Source organism: Triticum aestivum, chromosome 3A (genome assembly GCF_018294505.1).
Source record: "Triticum aestivum cultivar Chinese Spring chromosome 3A, IWGSC CS RefSeq v2.1, whole genome shotgun sequence".
Taxonomy (NCBI): Eukaryota; Viridiplantae; Streptophyta; class Magnoliopsida; order Poales; family Poaceae; genus Triticum; species Triticum aestivum.
The window spans coordinates 44,580,254-44,600,494 of record NC_057800.1 but is presented as its reverse complement, the minus strand read 5'-3'; the positions used below and the strand labels follow the sequence as shown (position 1 = coordinate 44,600,494).

Sequence of the window (20,241 nt, the reverse complement as noted above, 5' to 3'; positions counted from 1 at the left end):
CTGAGGTCAAACCTGACGTGTGGGGTCCACACGTCAGTGACAGGGGGGGTTTAACAGGGTTAAATTAATCCTAATTAGGGATTAGTGGCGCTGGGGCCCACTGGTCAGTGTCAGGGGGTTAACTAACAGTGGTTAGCGCTAATCCTAATTAGCTACAGGGCTGGGCCCACCTGTCAGGGACTCAGGGGGGTCCTGCCGTGGTCAAAGTGGGTCAAACCCACCGGCGACGTGACGCCGGCGAGGCCCGAGACGGCAGCGCGATGCGGGATCGCGCTACAGGGCACGGGCGAGGCCGTTCTTGGGCTCGTTGGAGAGCTCTTGCTCCCGCGCGTCGAACGGTGGTGGTGGCCGAGCCTGGGGTGGCCGGTACCGTCGACGGCGAGCTCGTGAGCGGCGGCCGGAGTTCGGGTGCGGTCGGAGTCGGCGTTGCAGGGTGTTTGGGGAGGCGTTGGTGCGTGCTGCGTGCTCCTAGTGAGGCGTGGAGCACGATAGTGTGCTCGGTTGGGTGCTACGGTGACCATGGCCACGACGGCGACATCGCCGGCGGCGTGGAGCTCTCGGCCAAGGTGGGGCTAAGGCCTAGAGGTCAAAAGAGACCAGGGGAGAAGGGGGAAACGACTCGGGGGCTCACCGCGGTTGCAGTGGGCGTCGAAGCGGACTCGGAGACACGCTGGAGACGGCGAATTCGACGGCGATGATGGTCGGAGCCCGAAGAGGGGAACGGCGACGTGGCGGCGATGCAGGGCTTCCGGAGGCCCGTGGAGCGGTGGGGAGGAAGAGGGGGTTGTGGCGGAGCTTCTGAGCTAGTCGGGGGAGCGAGGGGTGGCCGGAGACGGCTGCTATGGCGAACGGCGGCGACGGTGGTGTTCGGCCGTGTGAGAGAGAGAGCGAGGGAGAGGAGGGAAGAGCCGAGGGCGAGTGAGAGGGAGCAGGGGGGAGGCGTGGCGTCGTCCGGGGCATCGAGCGAGGAGGGGAGGGCAGGCAAGCAGGGAGAGAGGTGGCGTGGCGCGGTGGCGCGCGCGCGCGCCGGCCACACTCCCCTCCCTCTGTCGAGGACGAAGACGACAGAGGAGGGAGGTGGGCTGGGCCGGCTGCTGGCTGGGCCGGCCAGCTGGCTGGGCTGCACAGGGAGGAGCCCAGGTAAGCTTCTCCCTTTTATTTTTTTCTGTTTTCTAATTTCTGACATTTGTTTTGATTTAAATAATATATTAAATCATTTATTTAACTTATGCCAATTTTTGCAGGGGCTAGATATATTATTTCAGAGCTCCTTTATAATGGCATAATATTTGGACATATATTAATATATATAATTAATATATTTCCAAAGCAAATATTTATGCATTAATTCCAAATGCCCAAAATAAATACCTATGAGCTCTTAAAAATATTGGTTTGATTATTATCTCTGTCCAATATTTTCAGAGAGCAACATGAGCATTTTCTTGGACCCTTTTGGAGAAATTTTTGTTTGGGTCATTTTCAAAATGATTCTGAGGGTTTCACAAATCCCCATTTCAAATTAAATGGAATTTTAAACATGATGCACACACTCTGATGCATGACTAGCTAGGGTGTGACAACTCACCCCCACTCAAAAGAATCTCGTCCCGAGATTTGGGTTCCTCTGGGAAGAAGGCGGGGTACTCGAGTCGAAGACGATCCTCCCTTTCCCAAGTTGCTTCATCCTCAGAATGGTGCGACCATTGTACTTTGAGGAACTTGATGTTCTGACGTCGGGTGATACGTTCGGCCTGATCGAGGATACGAACGGGGTACTCTCGATATGTAAGATTATCTTGGAGATCAAGCGTTTCGTGGTCCACTTCACGGATAGGATCCGAGAAGCAACGCCTGAGTTGAGAAACGTGGAAGACATCGTGGACTCTGGAGAGATGCGGAGGTAGTTCCAGCTGGTAGGCAACTTCTCCTCGTTTGGCAAGAATGCGAAAAGGTCCAATGTAACGAGGAGCCAATTTGCCTTTGATACCGAAACGATGGGTTCCCTTCAGAGGGATGACCCGAAGATAAGCCTTCTCGTCAACCTCGAAAGTCATAGCCTTATGCTTTCGGTCATATTGACTCTTTTGACGGGATTGGGCTGTTTTCAACCTTTCACGAATGATACGAACTTGTTCTTTTGCTTCCTGAATCATGTCCGGGCCAAAGAATTGTCTTTCCCCGGTCTCTGACCAGTTAAGGGGTGTTCGACACCGTCGTCCATAGAGAACTTCAAAAGGGGCTTTACCCAAGCTAGATTGATAGCTGTTGTTGTAAGCGAATTCGGCAAATGGAAGGCACTTCTCCCAGTCCATTCCGAATGAGATAACAGAGGCTCGAAGCATGTCTTCTAGAATCTGGTTGACGCGTTCCACTTGACCACTCGACTGAGGGTGGAAAGCGGTGCTAAAGGAGAGACGAGTTCCCATAGCATTTTGGAAACTTTCCCAAAATCGAGAGGTGAAAAGACTTCCTTGATCCGAGTTAATTTCCAAAGGAACACCATGGAGGGACACTATTCGGGAGATGTATAAGTCTGCCAGCTGACTAGCGGTTATACTCTCACGAACAGGCAAGAAATGGGCTACTTTGGAAAGACGATCGACCACGACGAAAATAGCATTATTCCCTCTCTTGGTCCTGGGAAAACCGGTAATGAAATCCATACCAATTTTATCCCATTTCCATTCAGGAATAGCTAGGGGTTGAAGGGTGCCAGCAGGCCGTTGATGCTCTGCTTTTACACGACGACAGACGTCGCAATTTGCAATATACTGAGCAATTTCTCTCTTCATCCTAGTCCACCAGAACCTCTGGCGTAGGTCCTGATACATCTTAGTACTACTGGGATGAATGGTGAGAGGAGATTCATGAGGTTCCTTAAGGATCAAACGCCTCAGGTTTCGCACTTTGGGAACCACTAGTCGATTCCCGAAGTATACGACCCCTTGATCATTAATGGAGAAGCAATTCGCAATTCCTTTCTGAATGTTTCTCTTGATGCGGGAGATTTCCGGATCTACCTTCTGTGCCTTGATAATCTGATCCGTAAGGGTAGGTTTTGCCACCAAGGTGGAAAGAAAACCTTGAGGTACAATGTGAAGGTTAAGCTTCCGAAATTCCTCATGGAGAAGCGGTTGACTTTGTTGTAACATCAGGTTGTTACAATAAGATTTACGACTTAGCGCATCAGCCATGACGTTGGCTTTCCCTGGGGTGTAGGTTATTCCTAAGTCGAAGTCTGTGATCAATTCAACCCAACGTCTTTGCCTGAGATTCAGATCCGGTTGGGTGAAAATGTACTTCAGGCTTTGGTGATCAGTGAATATTTCGCAACGATTACCGAGGAGGTAATGTCGCCAGGTTTTAAGTGCATAGACTACAGCTGCAAGCTCTAGATCATGAGTAGGATAATTCTCCTCATGTGGGTGCAATTGCCGTGAAGCGTAGGCAATTACGTGTCGATCTTGCATGAGAATGCAACCTAGTCCTTGTCGCGAGGCGTCGCAGTAGATAACAAAGTCCTTGGAGAAGTCTGGCGGTACCAGTACGGGAGCAGAAGTCAGGCGTCTTTTCAGTTCCTGAAAGCTGTGCTCACATTGTGGAGTCCACTCAAACTTCTTATCTTTCTTGAGGAGTTCGGTTAGAGGTTTAGCAACCTTGGAGAAGTTCTCGACAAAGCGACGACAATAGCTCGCTAAGCCCAGAAAACTCCGAACTTGCTTGACCGATTCAGGTGGAGTCCAATTAAGGACGGCTTGAACTCACTCAGGGTTAACAGCAATACCTTTACCAGATATTACATGACCTAGATAGGTCACTTCTGGCAACCAGAATTCACATTTAGAAAATTTGGCATAAAGGCGATGCTCTCGAAGTTTCTTCAACACTAGCCTTAGATGTTCGGCATGTTCTTCCTCGTTTTTGGAGTAGATGAGTATATCATCGAGGTAAACTACAACGAATTTATCCAAGTACTCCATGAAGATTGAGTTCATTAACCGAGAAAAGGTGGCTGGAGCGTTGGTTAAACCGAAGGACATGACGGTGTACTCGTATTGGCCATAACGAGTAACAAAGGCCATTTTAGGAATGTCCCCATTTCTGATTTTGATTTGATGGTAGCCCAACCTCAAATCCATCTTGGAGAAGACTGAGGATCCAGCGAGCTGATCGTACAGGTCGTTGATCCTGGGAAGCGGATATTTGTTCTTGATTGTGACCAAATTGACAGGTCGGTAATCTACAACCATCCGGTCCGTACCATCCTTCTTCTTGACGAAGAGAACGGGGCAAGCCCACGGAGATGAACTAGGTCGGATGAAACCCTTTTTCAAGGACTCATCGAGTTGTTTCTTAAGCTCGGCTAGTTCTAGGGGTGCCATCTTATAAGGTCTTCTAGCAATCGGAACGGTTCCTGGAATGAGGTCTATTACGAACTCAACATCCCTGTCAGGTGGAACACCTGGCAATTCCTCTGGAAAGACATCCGGGAAGTCACGGACTACCGGCACGTCCTCAAGGTCTGGCAAAGGGCTGGCGTTAAGAGAATATAATTGTCGCTTGGCTATTCGGGTCAAGACATTGACTATCTTCCCCGAAGGATGGGTGAGTTGAACAGTCCTAGAGAAGCAATCAATTTTGGCTTGATGAGCTGACATCCAGTCCATACCCAGAATGATATTAATATCTGAAGATTTAAGGGCTATCAAAGACGCGAGGAAAACAAGTCTGTCGACTTGGATTTCATTCCCATGGCTTACTCTAGAAGTTTGCCACTTGGATCCCGGAGTTTGAATTACCATAGAGGTTGGCATGTCACCGAATGCGACGTTATGCAAGCGAGCATAGTTTTCAGATATAAAAGAATGAGAGGCTCCTGTATCAAAAAGAACAGATGCCGGGTGGCAATTAACAAGAAGCGTACCGAGAACGACGTTGGGATCCTCTTGAGCTTCTTCGGCAGAAATACAGTTAACATGGCCACGTGAAGCGGTGACCGGTTTGGCGTGGAATATTTTCCCTGTCGGCTTGCCACGGCCAACAGCTTTAGCAGACTGGTTGGGGTTGGTCTGGGGACACTCACGCATATAGTGACCAGATTCCCCACACTTGAAACAAGTCACGGAACTGGTACGTGGAGGAGCATTGTTGGTTGGACCCCCATAGGGCTTGGCCGGTGCAGACTGTTGAACAGGGCGAGGCGCCTGGAAAGATGGCCTCGGTGTGAACCTGGGTGGCAGGGCGGTGTTGGGCACCCACACGCGGCGCTTCTGAGGACCAGCACCGGATGAGGAACCCATGTCACGGCCATGCTTGCGTGTTGCGTCATAGTCAGTCTGACCAGTTTCAGCACTGATGGCTTTGTTGACAAGTTTCTGAAAAGATGTGCACTCATGCAGACGGAGGTCGCGGCGAAGCTCAGGACTAAGGCCCTTACGGAACCTTGCTTGCTTCTTGGCATCGGTAGACACTTCCTCAGTTGCATATCGTGCGAGATTACCAAACTCCCTGCTGTAAACATCCACAGAAAGTCGGCCTTGGGTGAAACTGCAAAATTCTTCACGTTTACGGTCCATGAGACCCTCCGGAATGTGATGTTCACGGAAAGCCTCGCTGAATTCAGCCCAAGTAGTGACATGGCCCGCTGGGCGCATAGCTCCAAAATTCTCCCACCATAGACTGGCGGGGCCTTCAAGATGATATGCAGCAAAGGTGACCTTGTCAGCCTCCGCTACCAGCGCGGAACGCAGTTTATGAGAGATACTGCGAAGCCAGTCATCAGCGTCGAGAGGCTCGACGGAGTGGTGGAACGTGGGTGGATGTAATTTGATAAAATCACTGAGTGACACCACGTTAGTCCTCTGATGGTGTGCTGTATTCTGTTCAATACGCTCCAATAAACGGTTGGTCTCCCGCTTGTTTCTCTCAGCTTCCATCATAACCTCGGCTAGTGAAGGAGGATGAGGCAGATTTTCATTCCTGCCTTCACTGCCTTCGGCCTGCTCTTGAGAAGCAGGGTTAGCGCGCGTGTTGACCATCCTAGGTAAACAAGACAATGATTTAGTCAGAATGATAAAATTCCGACAAAGGATAAAAATGTAAGGAATAATTCGGAATGCAAGATGATCATCCGTATGACATGGTAAATACAGAAACTGCTTCTTTATTCCATCGTCATACACACCATACAGGGTTTAGTACAAGACCAAACAAAGTACTATTACGGTGAAAGAGGATTACATCTCATCGAAGGCATTCCAAGCTCCTATACATTATTTTTCTACACCTCCGGAAAGAGTACAAACTAGGTCATAACCCACGAGTCACGCGGGACGATAGACGACACAGCTAGTGCGAACTAGTGATACTATCGCTAACTCAGACCGATCCGTAGTAGTCCTCGTAGAAGTCGCCTCCATAGCCTGGAAGCTCAACATGATCATCCGGAAACAGACGATCTCGCGGAGCTTGTGGACCATAGGGGCTAGGATGAGGTCTTGGACCAACAGACGGTGGCCTGCGGGGACCGTGAGGTGGGGTGATGCCTCCTACATCACGCCAAACCATCACGTCCGGCAGAGCAGATCTCACAGGATAGAGATCGCGCATATCCGAATATCCAGCTTGCACCGCCGGTGCGAACCGAGTCAAAGTGGCCCAGTGGTCAGCACGGGTATTGAAGAGCTCTAACCTTAAGGCCCGATTTTCACGGTCCTTATCCTCGAGCATCTCAGCAGTGGTGCGAGTCCGTGAATCCTCCTGAGTGGGGTCAGCATAGATAGCTTGGAGATACCCTTGTGCTCCCGGAAGTGATCCTGGCATATACCGGAAATCAGAGTCCCGAAATAGACCAGATCTGACTCGCATAATGGTCATCATAGAGTAGGCGGCGTCCTGCACAGCCATCTCAATAGTAACCCCGAGTCCATAGGAGCAGTGAAGAGGCTCGGTGGATCCAGGATAAGATGGAAATATCCTGACAGTGCAGAGATACTGGCTTTGATTAAAGTCTCGGAATTGCTCTTTGACCGTGTACTCAGGATACCAGCGGTATCCAGCCTCAGTCATTACCCTGACCAACTTGGCAGTATGGCCGGGTACATCTAGGCATCGAGTCAGGCGAACCACTTGATTGAGGTCGCGAGTGGCCATCTAAAAGCACAATCATAATGCAAAGGCATTGGAATTTCTAGCAAAATTTCGGCAGCATAACAGCTGTAAATGCTCAAAAAGGACTTTGAGACATTTGACAAAGGATTTCGTACACACTCAACATCATCATATCAAAGTTCTGAAACCATTCTAACAGCATAATGTGGTAGTAGAGCTGAACTAGGCTTGTATCCATCAAACTTATAAGGTACTACTGATTAGTAACACGTGATCCTGATAGAGAGAACAGATCCTAATTCCTTAACCCCCGGTAGAAGAATGGACTGACTCAGATCAGAATGTCATAAGATAGAGAAGTAAAAAGAGCCTTACGTTCCAACCCACAAACAATTCCCCTACATATAACTAAAGAATTTCTAGACTCAACATCAACCAGTTTGGCTTGGAGAACCTACAGGCAGTCCGGCTCTGATGCCAACGCTGTCAGGACCCCGACTCGATGTCACATCGATCTAGCCGGTAACACCTCATATCACTTTGCGGCCTCACGCACGGTATCCCCACGGGTGTCGCCTTACCTTTGCCCGGGACCGTTTGCGCATTTTGGCTCACGTATATGATAGTGTCGCTAGCATCCATATGATAAAGAGCCCGGGCTGACATGACTAGTCGTAAACCCAAAGTGGCACAGACTTACAGGGACAGGCATCCATGACCCAGCTTCGAACGTGTCGGTCATCAGCAAGTGGGTCCGGGCTGTAGCACTGGGCTAGCAGGACTCCGGTAAACCGGGCTGTAGCGGGCTAACAGGACTCCGGTACTCAAAGCGTGACATTCCCCCGAAGGGACAGACACAGGAACGAAGAAGGACACATGCCGGCCAGCCTAAGTGTTCCAGAGCAGTAGCAAGCTACCATGGCTCAGCGGTAACACTAGGAGACATTTCCCGGTAAGAGAGGCTACTAAAGATAAACAACTAGATAGTCAGATCCCACACATACCAAGCATTTCAATCATACACACAATATGCTCGATATGTGCAAATACAACGAAGCATCACAACATGACTCTACGACACAAGTACTTTATTTAAGGCTCAGGGAGCCATACATAGCATACACAAAGGTACGGGTCACACGACCCAGCATTCAAGTCATACAGTCATACAAGCCAGCAGCGGAAGTAACTTGTCTGAGTACAGACAACTAGTAAAATAAAAGAGGCTTGGAAAGCCTAGCTATACTACAAGGTCCTTCACAAGCTCAGGGTCACCACCTGGGTCTTTAGCCTACTCGTTGATGTCAACGTCTACATAGAACCCATCAGAAGGGGTTGCAGCGTCTTCTATAAAAATGTAGATTATAGCAACATGAGTACAAAGGTACTCAGCAAGACTTACATCAGATCCTACATACATGCATAGTATCAAGAAGGGTTGGTGGAGTTATTGCAGCAAGCCAGCTTTGACTCTTGGCTAGGCTATCCTACGATACTCCAACTTGAAATGGTTTTGCGCACACGAGTCCACTACTCACCACTTCAATACACTACCGAGGATCCACCTCCGTCTTCCTACGGAAGAGCCATCCTCGGCACTCACACTTATCTTGAGGCTTTTAGTAGTTTCCGTTTACTTGTCTATGAACTGTATAGGCAACCAAGTAGTCCTTTACCGCGGACGCGGCTATTCGAATAGATCATGTTAACCCTGCAGGGGTGTACTCCTTCATACACGCTCTCACCACTTACCGTCGTTTACACGACATGTACTCGGCAACCTTCAAGCGGAAGCCCAACGTGGGTGTCGGCCACGACCTACCTAATCACCTAAGCCTCCAGTCCAGGTTTATCGCCTATCCAGGTTCCATCCGCAGGGAGTCCGGCCGAGGTTTCCCATACGGCCCCGAACGATGTGAACAGGGTTCCCGAGATACCTAACGGGTATTCGGTACACCGTGCCACGTACCTACCGCATCACAGCCCACCCCTATGGTCAGCGCTGTCCACGGCCTCCAGTAGGCTACAAACACCAGAAACTACTTGCAACTCCTGGACGGAGAACTAGGGTGAATAAGAAGCCGAGAGGGTCCATTGGATTCGGGCCCAATGCATGGTAGTAGCTGATTCTTAAATCACACATACAGATCTCAGTGCTTAAGGTCGGCTTCAATGAAACAACCCACCATGTACTCCTACATGGCCTCTCATCGATACCTTTACCAAATCGTGTTCACCACACCACTCTCATTACTGACATAATCATTTCACTCTAGCCCATCACCCAGATGAACCAGACCTGACACGACTCTAAGCATAGCAGGCATAGCAAGGTAGGAACAACACATACATAGGGCTCAATCAACTCCTACACATGCTAGTGGGTTTCATCTAGTTACTGTGGCAATGACAGGTCATGCAGAGGAAATGGGTTCAACTACCGTAGCACACAGCAGTTTGAATCGCGTTGTCTTAATGCAGTAAAAGAGAGCAGGAGCGAGAACATGGGATTGTATCGATATGATCAAATGGTTGGTTGCTTGCCTGATGGTTCGATGCACTGATACGGTTCTTCGTTAGGGTAATCACGGTACTCCTCGCAGGCAGAACCTGTCGCAAAGGACACCGATACACAACCATCACCAAACAATGTGCAACAATATGATGCATGCATGAAACATAGCAATATGAGTGTGTTGGGCTAATGCAACTAAAACCAGAAGGGTTTGAACAAATTTGAATCAAGGATTCAAATTTCAAATTCAAATATGGCCTTTTAAAGTGCTTTTCCTTGTTCTGCTTAAAACATCAATTTAACTTGTTTGATCATGCATGAAAATAGTACAGATGGATAGATTGGATTTTTCTGATCATTTTTCATATATAACTTGTCCAATTTGGAGTTACAGAATAAAAGTTATGAATTTTTGAAGTTTAAATAATATTCTGGAATTTCCTGATTTAATTTAAATCCAGAAATATAAATATTGCGCCAGCATGACGTCATCATGACATCAGTGGTCAACTGCGGCTGGCTGAGGTCAAACCTAACGTGTGGGGTCCACACGTCAGTGACAGGGGGGGTTTAACAGGGTTAAATTAATCCTAATTAGGGATTAGTGGCGCTGGGGCCCACTGGTCAGTGTCAGGGGGTTAACTAACAGTGGTTAGCGCTAATCCTAATTAGCTACAGGGCTGGGCCCACCTGTCAGGGACTCAGGGGGGTCCTGCCGTGGTCAAAGTGGGTCAAACCCACCGGCGACGTGACGCCGGCGAGGCCCGAGACGGCGGCGCGATGCGGGATCGCGCTACAGGGCACGGGCGAGGCCGTTCTTGGGCTCGTTGGAGAGCTCTTGCTCCCGCGCGTCAAACGGTGGTGGTGGCCGAGCCTGGGGTGGCCGGTACCGTCGACGGCGAGCTCGTGAGCGGCGGCCGGAGTTCGGGTGCGGTCGGAGTCGGCGTTGCAGGGTGTTTGGGGAGGCGTTGGTGCGTGCTGCGTGCTCCTAGTGAGGCGTGGAGCACGATAGTGTGCTCGGTTGGGCGCTACGGTGACCATGGCCACGACGGCGACATCGCCGGCGGCGTGGAGCTCTCGACCAAGGTGGGGCTAAGGCCTAGAGGTCGAAAGAGACCAGGGGAGAAGGGGGAAACGACTCGGGGGCTCACCGCGGTTGCAGTGGGCGTCGAAGCGGACTCGGAGACGCGCTGGAGACGGCGAATTCGACGGCGATGATGGTCGGAGCCCGAAGAGGGGAACGGCGACATGGCGGCGATGCAGGGCTTCCGGAGGCCCGTGGAGCGGTGGGGAGGAAGAGGGGGTTGTGGCGGAGCTTCTGAGCTAGTCGGGGGAGTGAGGGGTGGCCGGAGACGGCTGCTATGGCGAACGGCGGCGACGGTGGTGTTCGGCCGTGTGAGAGAGAGAGCGAGGGAGAGGAGGGAAGAGCCGAGGGCGAGTGAGAGGGAGCAGGGGGGAGGCGTGGCGTCGTCCGGGGCATCGAGCGAGGAGGGGAGGGCAGGCAAGCAGGGAGAGAGGTGGCGTGGCGCGGTGGCGCGCGCGCGCGCCGGCCACACTCCCCTCCCTCTGTCGAGGACGAAGACGACAGAGGAGGGAGGTGGGCTGGGCCGGCTGCTGGCTGGGCCGGCCAGCTGGCTGGGCTGCACAGCGAGGAGCCCAGGTAAGCTTCTCCCTTTTATTTTTTTTCTGTTTTCTAATTTCTGACATTTGTTTTGATTTAAATAATATATTAAATCATTTATTTAACTTATGCCAATTTTTGCAGGGGCTAGATATATTATTTCAGAGCTCCTTTATAATGGCATAATATTTGGACATATATTAATATATATAATTAATATATTTCCAAAGCAAATATTTATGCATTAATTCCATATGCCCAAAATAAATACCTATGAGCTCTTAAAAATATTGGTTTGATTATTATCTCTGTCCAATATTTTCAGAGAGCAACATGAGCATTTTCTTGGACCCTTTTGGAGAAATTTTTGTTTGGGTCATTTTCAAAATGATTCTGAGGGTTTCACAAATCCCCATTTCAAATTAAATGGAATTTTAAACATGATGCACACACTCTGATGCATGACTAGCTAGGGTGTGACAATCTGTTGCGACAGATCGATTGTGGATCCTATTCCGCGACTGAGAGACAGCGGAATTCTGGTTTCCCGCCGCCCGGAGCAACGCTCTAATCTGTAACAAGCCCCTGCCAGCCTCCGACCGGGAGGGCTGAATTTATTCTGCTATACGGGCCGCAGTGGCCAAATTCTGAACTGGGGTTCGATATACCTGCGTCGGCGGGAAGAGCTGGCGTCGACTAGACTCGGGAGCCCGCTGACGCGCTCGCTCGTCGAGTGCTCACTGGAGATTCTCCAGTCGAGTGCGCTCGACCAAATTAGCCAAACGCGCGTCCTCCAAGGCCCGGGCCTCAGGGGACTCACCGACGATAGGGGTGCGGAGGGCGTCCGTGTTCCGGCGGTGAAACTCCTCTCGTTGTGATGACGTGAGAGGTTCGGGGAGATACTCATCGTGGGGATGCGACGGATCGCCCCCACCCGCGCCTCCACCAGCGCGAGGGAAACCAGGAGGACTGGGCGTCCCAATCGACCGCCAGAACCTCCGCCGTTGGATCGCTGCTGTCGCACTCGGATGCGGTCTCCGCGGAGCCAGTCGACAGGTCTGACCGCAGAGGGATTCGTCGGGCTCGATCGCCGCGACTTGCGGGGTGGCCGACTGGCGAGCCACGGCATGTCTCACCCACCTCTGAAGTCTCGACCGACCGGAGCGCTTGCGCCGGTGGGAGGCAGAGCGGGGAGACGATACGGGGGCCGACCGATATTGGGTCGACGGTTGCCACAGGAGGACGTCACAAACGCATGCGCGGAAAAGCGTCGCGCCGCGGACGGGGAGCGCGTCGATGTCGAGTGGCGCCTCCTGAAGCCAGGCGGAGTCATCGGCGATGAACGTGAGCGCGCCGAGACGGATCTCGCGGCCCTCCACCAAAACTCCGCACGAAACCATGATCAAAGGGGATCGGAAAAATCGCAACTTCTCCAATCAGGCGCTAAGACTGCTGCCCCACGGTGGGCGCCAACTGTCGTGGTTCTAACTCTGACAGTGATGTAGGGGGGTGAATATGGAGAGGCTAGATCTTGGCTATTGGGAAGTTGTTACATGCGAGGTTTACGAGTTCAGGCCCTTCTCAGAGAAAGTAATAGCCCTACGTCTCGGAGCCCGGAGGCGGTCGACTGGATTATGCGTGTATGGATTACAGGGGTGCGAACCCTTCATACTGAGGAGGGGGTGGCTTATATAGAGTTCGCCGGACCCCTCCTGCCCTCAGTAATGCAGGGTTTAAGGTACATTTAAGATTGGGCGTTTCTGATAACGTCCCTAATAAAGTGCTATAATGATCATAAAGACTACTTAACAGCCGACCGTTTGCCTGCGGAGTGACTTTAGGTCTCCTGGCAGTCGAGTGGTTGGCTTCATGGTCGAGTGATAGCTTCTTGGTCGAGTGTCTTGAACCAGTCGAGTGGGATACCTTTAAGTCGATTGAAAGGTGACTTCTCCTAGGGGTGTCCTAGGGTAGGACTCTTTGGTCAGGTCCGTGTCCCTATCCTAGGTACATGTCTTCATCACCCGTCACTAATTGGAGGCCACCTATAAGGCTTTTCCTGGTAGTGTAAATATGCGTCATATTACAGTATCATTTGCATAGCACTAATTAATTCAACCTGGAATTCATACTAGCTGTTTGATTTAATAGTTTGTTTATCTTGCTTTTTTATTTTACTTTTAGTCTGAACCAATGAAAAAAATATCATGCTATGACAAAATAGCGTGGCCTTTAAAATACGCTATTAGCGAGACAATGTACACATTGCTCAGAACACTAGCGTGCTATTAGTGGCGCTATAGCCCGCTGTTTTTTCACTGGTCTGAACACATGCCAATTTGTAAGTCTCAACTTGATTTTGCATTTATCCATTTCGCATGATGCTATGAACTGGTCAACCTTACATGATTCTGAGACATTCTTGAATATTTTAAAACTTATGTACTTTTTGGTTTATGTGTAGGACTGCTGACAATATTACAACAGCTCCTAGCCCAAACAGGTATTTTTGATTTGTTATGCATTCAGTGGGACCTTGATTCAGATAAGGCATGTTTCATGAACATATTTATGATTTCGCCTTAACAGGTGGCCTGTGCCTAAGCCATATTGGTGCTATCCGTTGTGGCACGAACGGAAGGAGGGAACAGACTTACTGGAATTTCTTGAGCAAGAGTTTCGCTATGACTAACGAGATAGGATTTTCAGTACCCGGGTGCCCCTACACCCTCTATGAATAGTAAATTTAAAATAATTCAAAAAAATCTGAAACTTTGGGACATCGAACATCATGAAACTTTTGATGATGTTGCAAAGTTTTAGCTAAAATTATCATTCAAAGAGCACTCGAATAAAAAAACAGAATCATTGTTCAAAGTTTATGTACATTTTTTAGCAGTGATTTTTTTCATGAGGGCTCCACAAAGGTTATTTGTTGCTGAAACTTTACATAAACATCAAACCTTTGATAATCTTTGATCCCTGAAAGTTTTTGATTTTTTTCAATTTTATATGAATTTACTGTTCATGAGGGTGTAGGGGCACCCGGGAGCTGTTAGACATTTCTCATGACTAATGTGAATTGTATCGCCATATGCCTGTATTGTCAACCTGCTGACCGAGTCGCTTGTGAAGTTGATCCTGTGTAGCAAGCATTAGTAGCACTTGCAAGCACCTTTTTCATGTATATTTTCCCAGTAAATAAATTTAAATTAGAAGCCATCAACCGGCCGTAATACAACTGGCAACATACTTACAAAGGAAATGGTTGAAACATGCAAAGTTCTTCCATCCTTAGCTTAGGCTCTATTTTTGTTTGTTAATAATATGGGATCATGTGATTCATGCCGTGTTGAAATGGGCAAGATTTTAAGAAGCAAGTTTGAACATCAGCTACTTTTAAGCCAGGCAAAATGTTGAATAATCAAAAGGCAAGTGCAATTTTATATTTGCAATTATCATCCGACCGAAAAAGGAAATATTGCGTGCATGCAGGAAGCCGGAATCAGTCACGTGTCGGGCAGAAGGGCGAGGTGGCGAGGCAGCAGGTGCCAGTCGGCCAAACACGTCCTAAGCCATTTGATTCTTGCTTACAGTATGATCTCTACTTCTAATGGAGCAGTTGGTAGTCTCCGCCGGTCAATTTTCGTCCCACCTTCGCTGGTTTTTTTTCGTTCTAAAAAAATCTACGAAATTTCGTAGGTTAACCAGGGACAACTCCCACCTCAGGTTTTTTTTCGTCCCACCTCCCATGGTTTTTTTGGTACATCGTCCCACCTCACACTGAGCCGCCACGAACCGCAAAAACCGCCTACCTTAGCCAAATCAACAAATCTCTTTCATTAATGCAATTTTCTTTAGGAAACAAATAATAGATTCTTTCCTACCTTAGCCAAATCAACGGATCTCTCCCATTAATGCAATTTGCTTTAGCAAACAAATAATAAATTCTTTTCTACCTTAGCCAAATCAACGGATCCAAATAATAAATTCTTTTCTACCTTAGCCAAATCAACGGATCTCTCCCATTAATGCAATTTGCTTTAGCAAACAAATAATAGATTCTTTCCTACCTTAGCCAAATCAACGGATCTCTCTCATTAATGCAATTTGCTTTAGGAAACAAATAATAGATTTTCAGGAAACAAATAATCTCTAATCTCTAATCTCTAATCTCTAATCTCTACTCCTAATGGAGCAGTTGGTGAATAGTCTGCGCGGTTTATTTTCGTTGGTTTATTTTCGTCATCTTCGCACCTCCGTTTTATTTTCGTCATGCTCCCACCTACGAAGAAAAACCCACGAAAAAAATTCCACGACACGCACGCGCGAGCGAGTCGGCCCTCCAGATCCCTTCGCCGCCAGCCCCCGACCTCCTCCCCGGCTCCCGGTATCGGCCGCCCCCATCTCCTTCCCTGATCCTGGCTCGCCCCGCCCCCACCTTCTCCCTCACTCCCGGCGCCTCCCGACCCCCATCTTCTCCCTCACTCCCGGCGCCGCCCCGCCCCCACCTCCTCCCTCACTCGCGGCGCCGCCCGACCCCCAACCTCCCTGGATCCGCGTGCGTCCACGCCGGCTTCGTAGCGGCGCTTGATGTGGAGCGCGCCGGAGTAGAGGAGCGGGCCTTCTTCCTCACCTCACAGCGCTGTCCTCCTCCACGACCACGCAGCCGCAGCGGCGGAGGACCCGAATCCCTAGCCAGCAAGCTCAGGCAGCCATGGATCCATGGGTATGAATCCCTCCACTTCTCTCTCTCTGACCCACCCACGTCTCTTCTCTCCCCCCTCCTCTGACCCCCTTCTCCATGACACAGGGCGACGCCATGGAAGGGCCACCAACACCAGCAGCTATGGACATGCAGGCTGCTGCCCTCCCTGATGCATCATGCGCGCAGGCCACAAGGAGGGAAGAACACTGCTCTGCTACTTCCTGGGTCGCCATGGAAGGTACTGGAGTAATTCAGATAAGATAAAACTGCAACTTACTGGAGTTATGCTCCATGTTATGCTTGCTGCAACTTACTGGAGTAATTCAGTCAAGATAAAACTGCAGAAATCTCAAACTTTAGCATGGACTGAATAATGTTGATGCATAATTCAGGCAAGTTCAGTTACAAATTTTGTTAGTATTGTTACTGGATCATTCAGAGGTGAAGCAACTTTCGGTATTTTTTACAGCACAATCTGTTCTTGTATTTCCTAATCTTGGTTGTTCACTTGCTTTCATTCACAGGGTAAAGAGGTCAACCTCTTCCAATACACAATTGCTGAGGTATGTATCGATGTCTAAATGTTAAAAAGGAACCAGGTTACGCCATATGGTTTAGGTTGCTCACCTTGGTTGTTGACCAGGTGTTCAAAAATCTTAGTGAGAGAGGACATTGACGGTGCGAGAATGGAACACAACAAGTTTTGTGTGTGTGTGTGTGTGCATTACCGAAACGTCGCACGACATGTGAGTCTACATCTAACTTCCTTTCAATTTTCTATTGGAAATATTTCTTTAGAAAATTTCTGTTGGACACTTATCTTCTCTTTGTTTATCGTTGATTGGAACAGGGTGAAAGTTATGGAATTTTTGCTGTAACCGCCTGGACGAAGATGACAGGGCTAACCGGCTAACAAAGATGCATTCAAGGTAAGCCATGCCTCTGGTATGCTTGCTTAACATGTGAAATCCATAAGACAATTCTTTCGAGTTGCGACCTGCATTGTGGTGTCTCTGTTCATCAAGTTCTGAGCACCAGCTCCAGTGAAATTAGGTGTTCATCCTGCCATACTCCTAGGTGGCTTTCTTTGGCCTGTTTCTTATTGTGTATTTAGTGGTTATGCACAAGCCTCATCATCTGATATTTCTGCAGTAATTACTGAAAACAATTTGAGGACAAAGCTTTGATTGTTGTTGTAGTTGAAGGTTCAGAGTTGCAAGGCAGGCACAGTTAACAAGGATAAGAAATTGTAGAAGATTTATCAAATCAGACATGGGCTTGGTTATGCACTGAATCATTGTGGGGGATCTGAGGTAATCAGACCATGCACCCAAACTTAAATTTTACTTGCTTTTAAATGTTTAGGAGGCAGATGATGTTTGATATGCTAGACTAAAGTACGCACCTTTTAAGAGTATATCACTGATACTCCAGTCACCAATAAATTCGAAAGTGCGTACTGCCTAGATTATTGGAGCTCATTTTAGCTCTAAGAGTTCTTTTTTATCTCTTTCACATTCTGGTAAACATGTGGGTGAATAACAGTTAGAAATTGTTCTATATGTACACGGGAATTCTAATAGAACTCATGCTTGAAATGATAAAAAGTTCTATAATATTTGTTAGCCGAGCGCTGGAAAAGCTCACTCCTCACACCAGATCACCATCGCCGACGTATATACTTTTTCGTAACAGAGTCCACATGTTTACTCATGTTCTCAGTTTTTTGTTGTTTCGGGGAAGGTTGTTAGGAGCCCATCTCTTCTGCAGCCCTGGAGAAAGAGAGCTAGATATAGTGGTACTTGCTAGCGTTTTAATGGACACCTCCTTTTGGCCTTTTTTAATTTCTCTAATAATTAGCTAAGAGACTTCAGTGAGTGAGATTTTTTTGGCCCCTCCCTTTTTCTGTGTCTTTTGGAGTTTTGCTTTGTGGTGAAAGGAGGATAGAGATACTCAACAGGGGCCGCCCTCTTCCTCGTCCGAACAAGATCCCCAAGAGCCTGTACCCACTTGTATGTACTCTGCACATGTGAACTCGACATGTTGTCTCTTGCTGCTTCTGAAGCTGAACTGAACTGAAGCTTAAACTGTATGTGCAGGAGAAGAGCTCGATGAGCTGCACGGCCTCACACATGAGGAGCAGGAGGCCCAGGGAGGAGGAGTCATTTGTTTACAGTAGGAAGATTGGCTTATGACCTGGTGCATACCTGCATGGTATTTTCAGTAGAGATGATTCAAAATCAAATCAGCTGTTTGTTAACGTGGTGTTGCCTGCTGCGGTTTTACTATATTGTGAATTTCTGATTGTGTGCAAAGGGGACACATGTTCAACTAATTAGATCAGTTTGTTAACTAGAACGTGTTATTGGGAATAAGCACAGATCAATTGTCAGCACAAGAAATGTGGAATGCATTAGAAGTCATTGCTGTTATTGTTATAATGTTTAATCTTAAAAAAGTATACCTACTCTCTCACATGGTTACTGATACGCAATTTTTGTTTGCCTCTTCTCGTGCTGCAGGATGGAACTGGAACCAAACTTGGTAGTTGAAATAATTCTCTGTCGTAAGTTGCATATCCTAAACAGTAATTTATGACATTTCGTTTTCGTCCTTATGAATTATCCTTAATAGGTTTTTATCTCAGAGCCGGAATAATATACCCAATTCATATGCAACGAATACACACGAAATATATGAATACTAATGAAGGCCATGTGTCTTTCTTATTTCATGCACTCTATGCCCAGTCACCTACTTAAGAGTTTCAATTTTTGTTGCATAATTCTCGTGCCACTGAAATATGTAATGTGAAACCCGCTCCCATCTGCTCTCATTGTATAAGAGTGTAACTTTTTATATAACCAGAACCCTTCCAGGTGTTAGATTTATAGTTAATTACTACTTAGTTTACTATTCAGGATGTTCCCACATTTTTCTTGGGTACAATTAATAATTTTCATGCTTTATGCAGGTTTGGAGATGACATGTACTAAGAATCTAATTATTTTCTCTTGTCGTTCTTTTGTAGTTAATTCAAGGAGGACCCTATATCTAAAGGTAACAGAGCAGTTTATATCATAATTCCATTGCTGGATTTCTAGAAGAATGAAAAAGGGAGAAATGGTTGTTTCATTTGGTGTGCGGATCTGGTTTAAAGTGTGCGTGCTTATATCTGGAAGATCTTGGTTGCAAAAGTATATCAGGAAGATCTTGGTTGCAAAAGTGATCAGATATACTCCTCTGTACCAAAATATAAGACGTTTTTTTCAGTTCAATTGAATTGCAAAAATGTTTTGTATTTTCGTACGGAGGGAGTAATAGTCAACACGGCCTCATTGGTTCTGTAATTAAATGCCTATGATCTTGTAATTCTGAATCAAATAGTTTGATTACACAAAGAATGATATTTACTTTGTGTAAGATCTTGTAATTCTGAACCAAGTTAATTCTGAATCAAATATTTTTTCTACTATTCTATATGTAATAAATAGAGCACAAAGAATGATATTTTCTTTGTCAGCATATATAGGTCTTAAGTAGCAAATCTGGGCATTATACATAGTTTTGTTTTGCTTTGGATTTCAATTAACTTGGAATCGAGGGAGAAGTTATGCTCTCTGTAATTTTAGCCTAACAGGTAATTCTTATGCGTTCGAATAGGGTATGGTATTTTTTTTTATTTAATTAGTTTGGCGTTTCTTGTAGGCGAAAGTTCTTCCACGGGTGTTTAGAATTGGAAATGGTTAACTTACGTTGATATGGTACCATAACTATTCCACTTGCAAGAATATGTAAGGGTATATGGCAAGGCAATTCTTGTTTGACGAGCATAATGAAAAACAAAGCGGCAAAAGAAGATAAATGATGAAAGAAGAGATAATTTTTGTTCGAGGGTGGGGATGGAAAAATATGTGGCACGGATAAGCAAAAACATCTTGGTCGCCATATGAAAATGAAATGATGGAAAAAATGGAATAAACATGTTAGTTGGACATGGCACATTCATGAAACATAAAACCCATCTAATTAGTTTCTCTCACAATCTTTATTTTGTTATACTCCGTTCTATTCCCGATCTCCAATTGATGCATGACGGTGTATGTGAACACTTGCATCGATCCATCCACCTTGTGCCGTAATTAACATGAATAAATGGAGGTGGTGTGGGGATGCAGGGAGGGGGAACAAATTGAAGATGGGTAGCACTGTACAGTTTCCTAGCAGTGAGTGTTTCCAGCTTCTTACATTTTATTTGTATCATAGTCGATTTGTTCGTTTTGATTT

The 20,241-nt window shown here is 47.3% G+C and overlaps 1 protein-coding gene and 1 long non-coding RNA gene across 5 annotated transcripts in view; both read left to right on the top strand.

Annotated features, from left to right (window-relative positions):
- The window catches only part of LOC123057812 (uncharacterized), a 34,557-nt gene extending 20,099 nt beyond the window's left edge, over nucleotides 1–14,458 (top strand). Inside the window, exons 15-16 of the mRNA XM_044480698.1 lie at nucleotides 13,711–13,749; nucleotides 13,836–14,458. Coding sequence (XP_044336633.1) covers nucleotides 13,711–13,749; nucleotides 13,836–13,938 — 142 coding nt within the window. The 3' untranslated portion in view covers nucleotides 13,939–14,458. The remainder of the gene's footprint in view (nucleotides 1–13,710; nucleotides 13,750–13,835) is intronic.
- A 1,166-nt stretch (nucleotides 14,459–15,624) lies between these two features.
- Nucleotides 15,625–19,429, top strand: LOC123060121 (uncharacterized). 4 transcript variants are annotated; one of them, XR_006427793.1, is made up of 8 exons: nucleotides 15,625–15,975; nucleotides 16,060–16,192; nucleotides 16,479–16,517; nucleotides 16,598–16,700; nucleotides 16,805–17,966; nucleotides 18,054–18,168; nucleotides 18,477–18,520; nucleotides 18,986–19,429. It is a non-coding gene; the product is annotated as an uncharacterized lncRNA (long non-coding RNA). The 4 variants fall into 4 exon arrangements; XR_006427792.1 differs by having other exon boundaries at nucleotides 15,628–15,975; nucleotides 16,805–16,883; nucleotides 17,107–17,966; nucleotides 18,054–18,520; XR_006427791.1 differs by having other exon boundaries at nucleotides 15,630–15,975; nucleotides 16,805–16,883; nucleotides 17,154–17,966; nucleotides 18,054–18,520.
- Nucleotides 19,430–20,241: the final 812 nt, after the last annotated feature.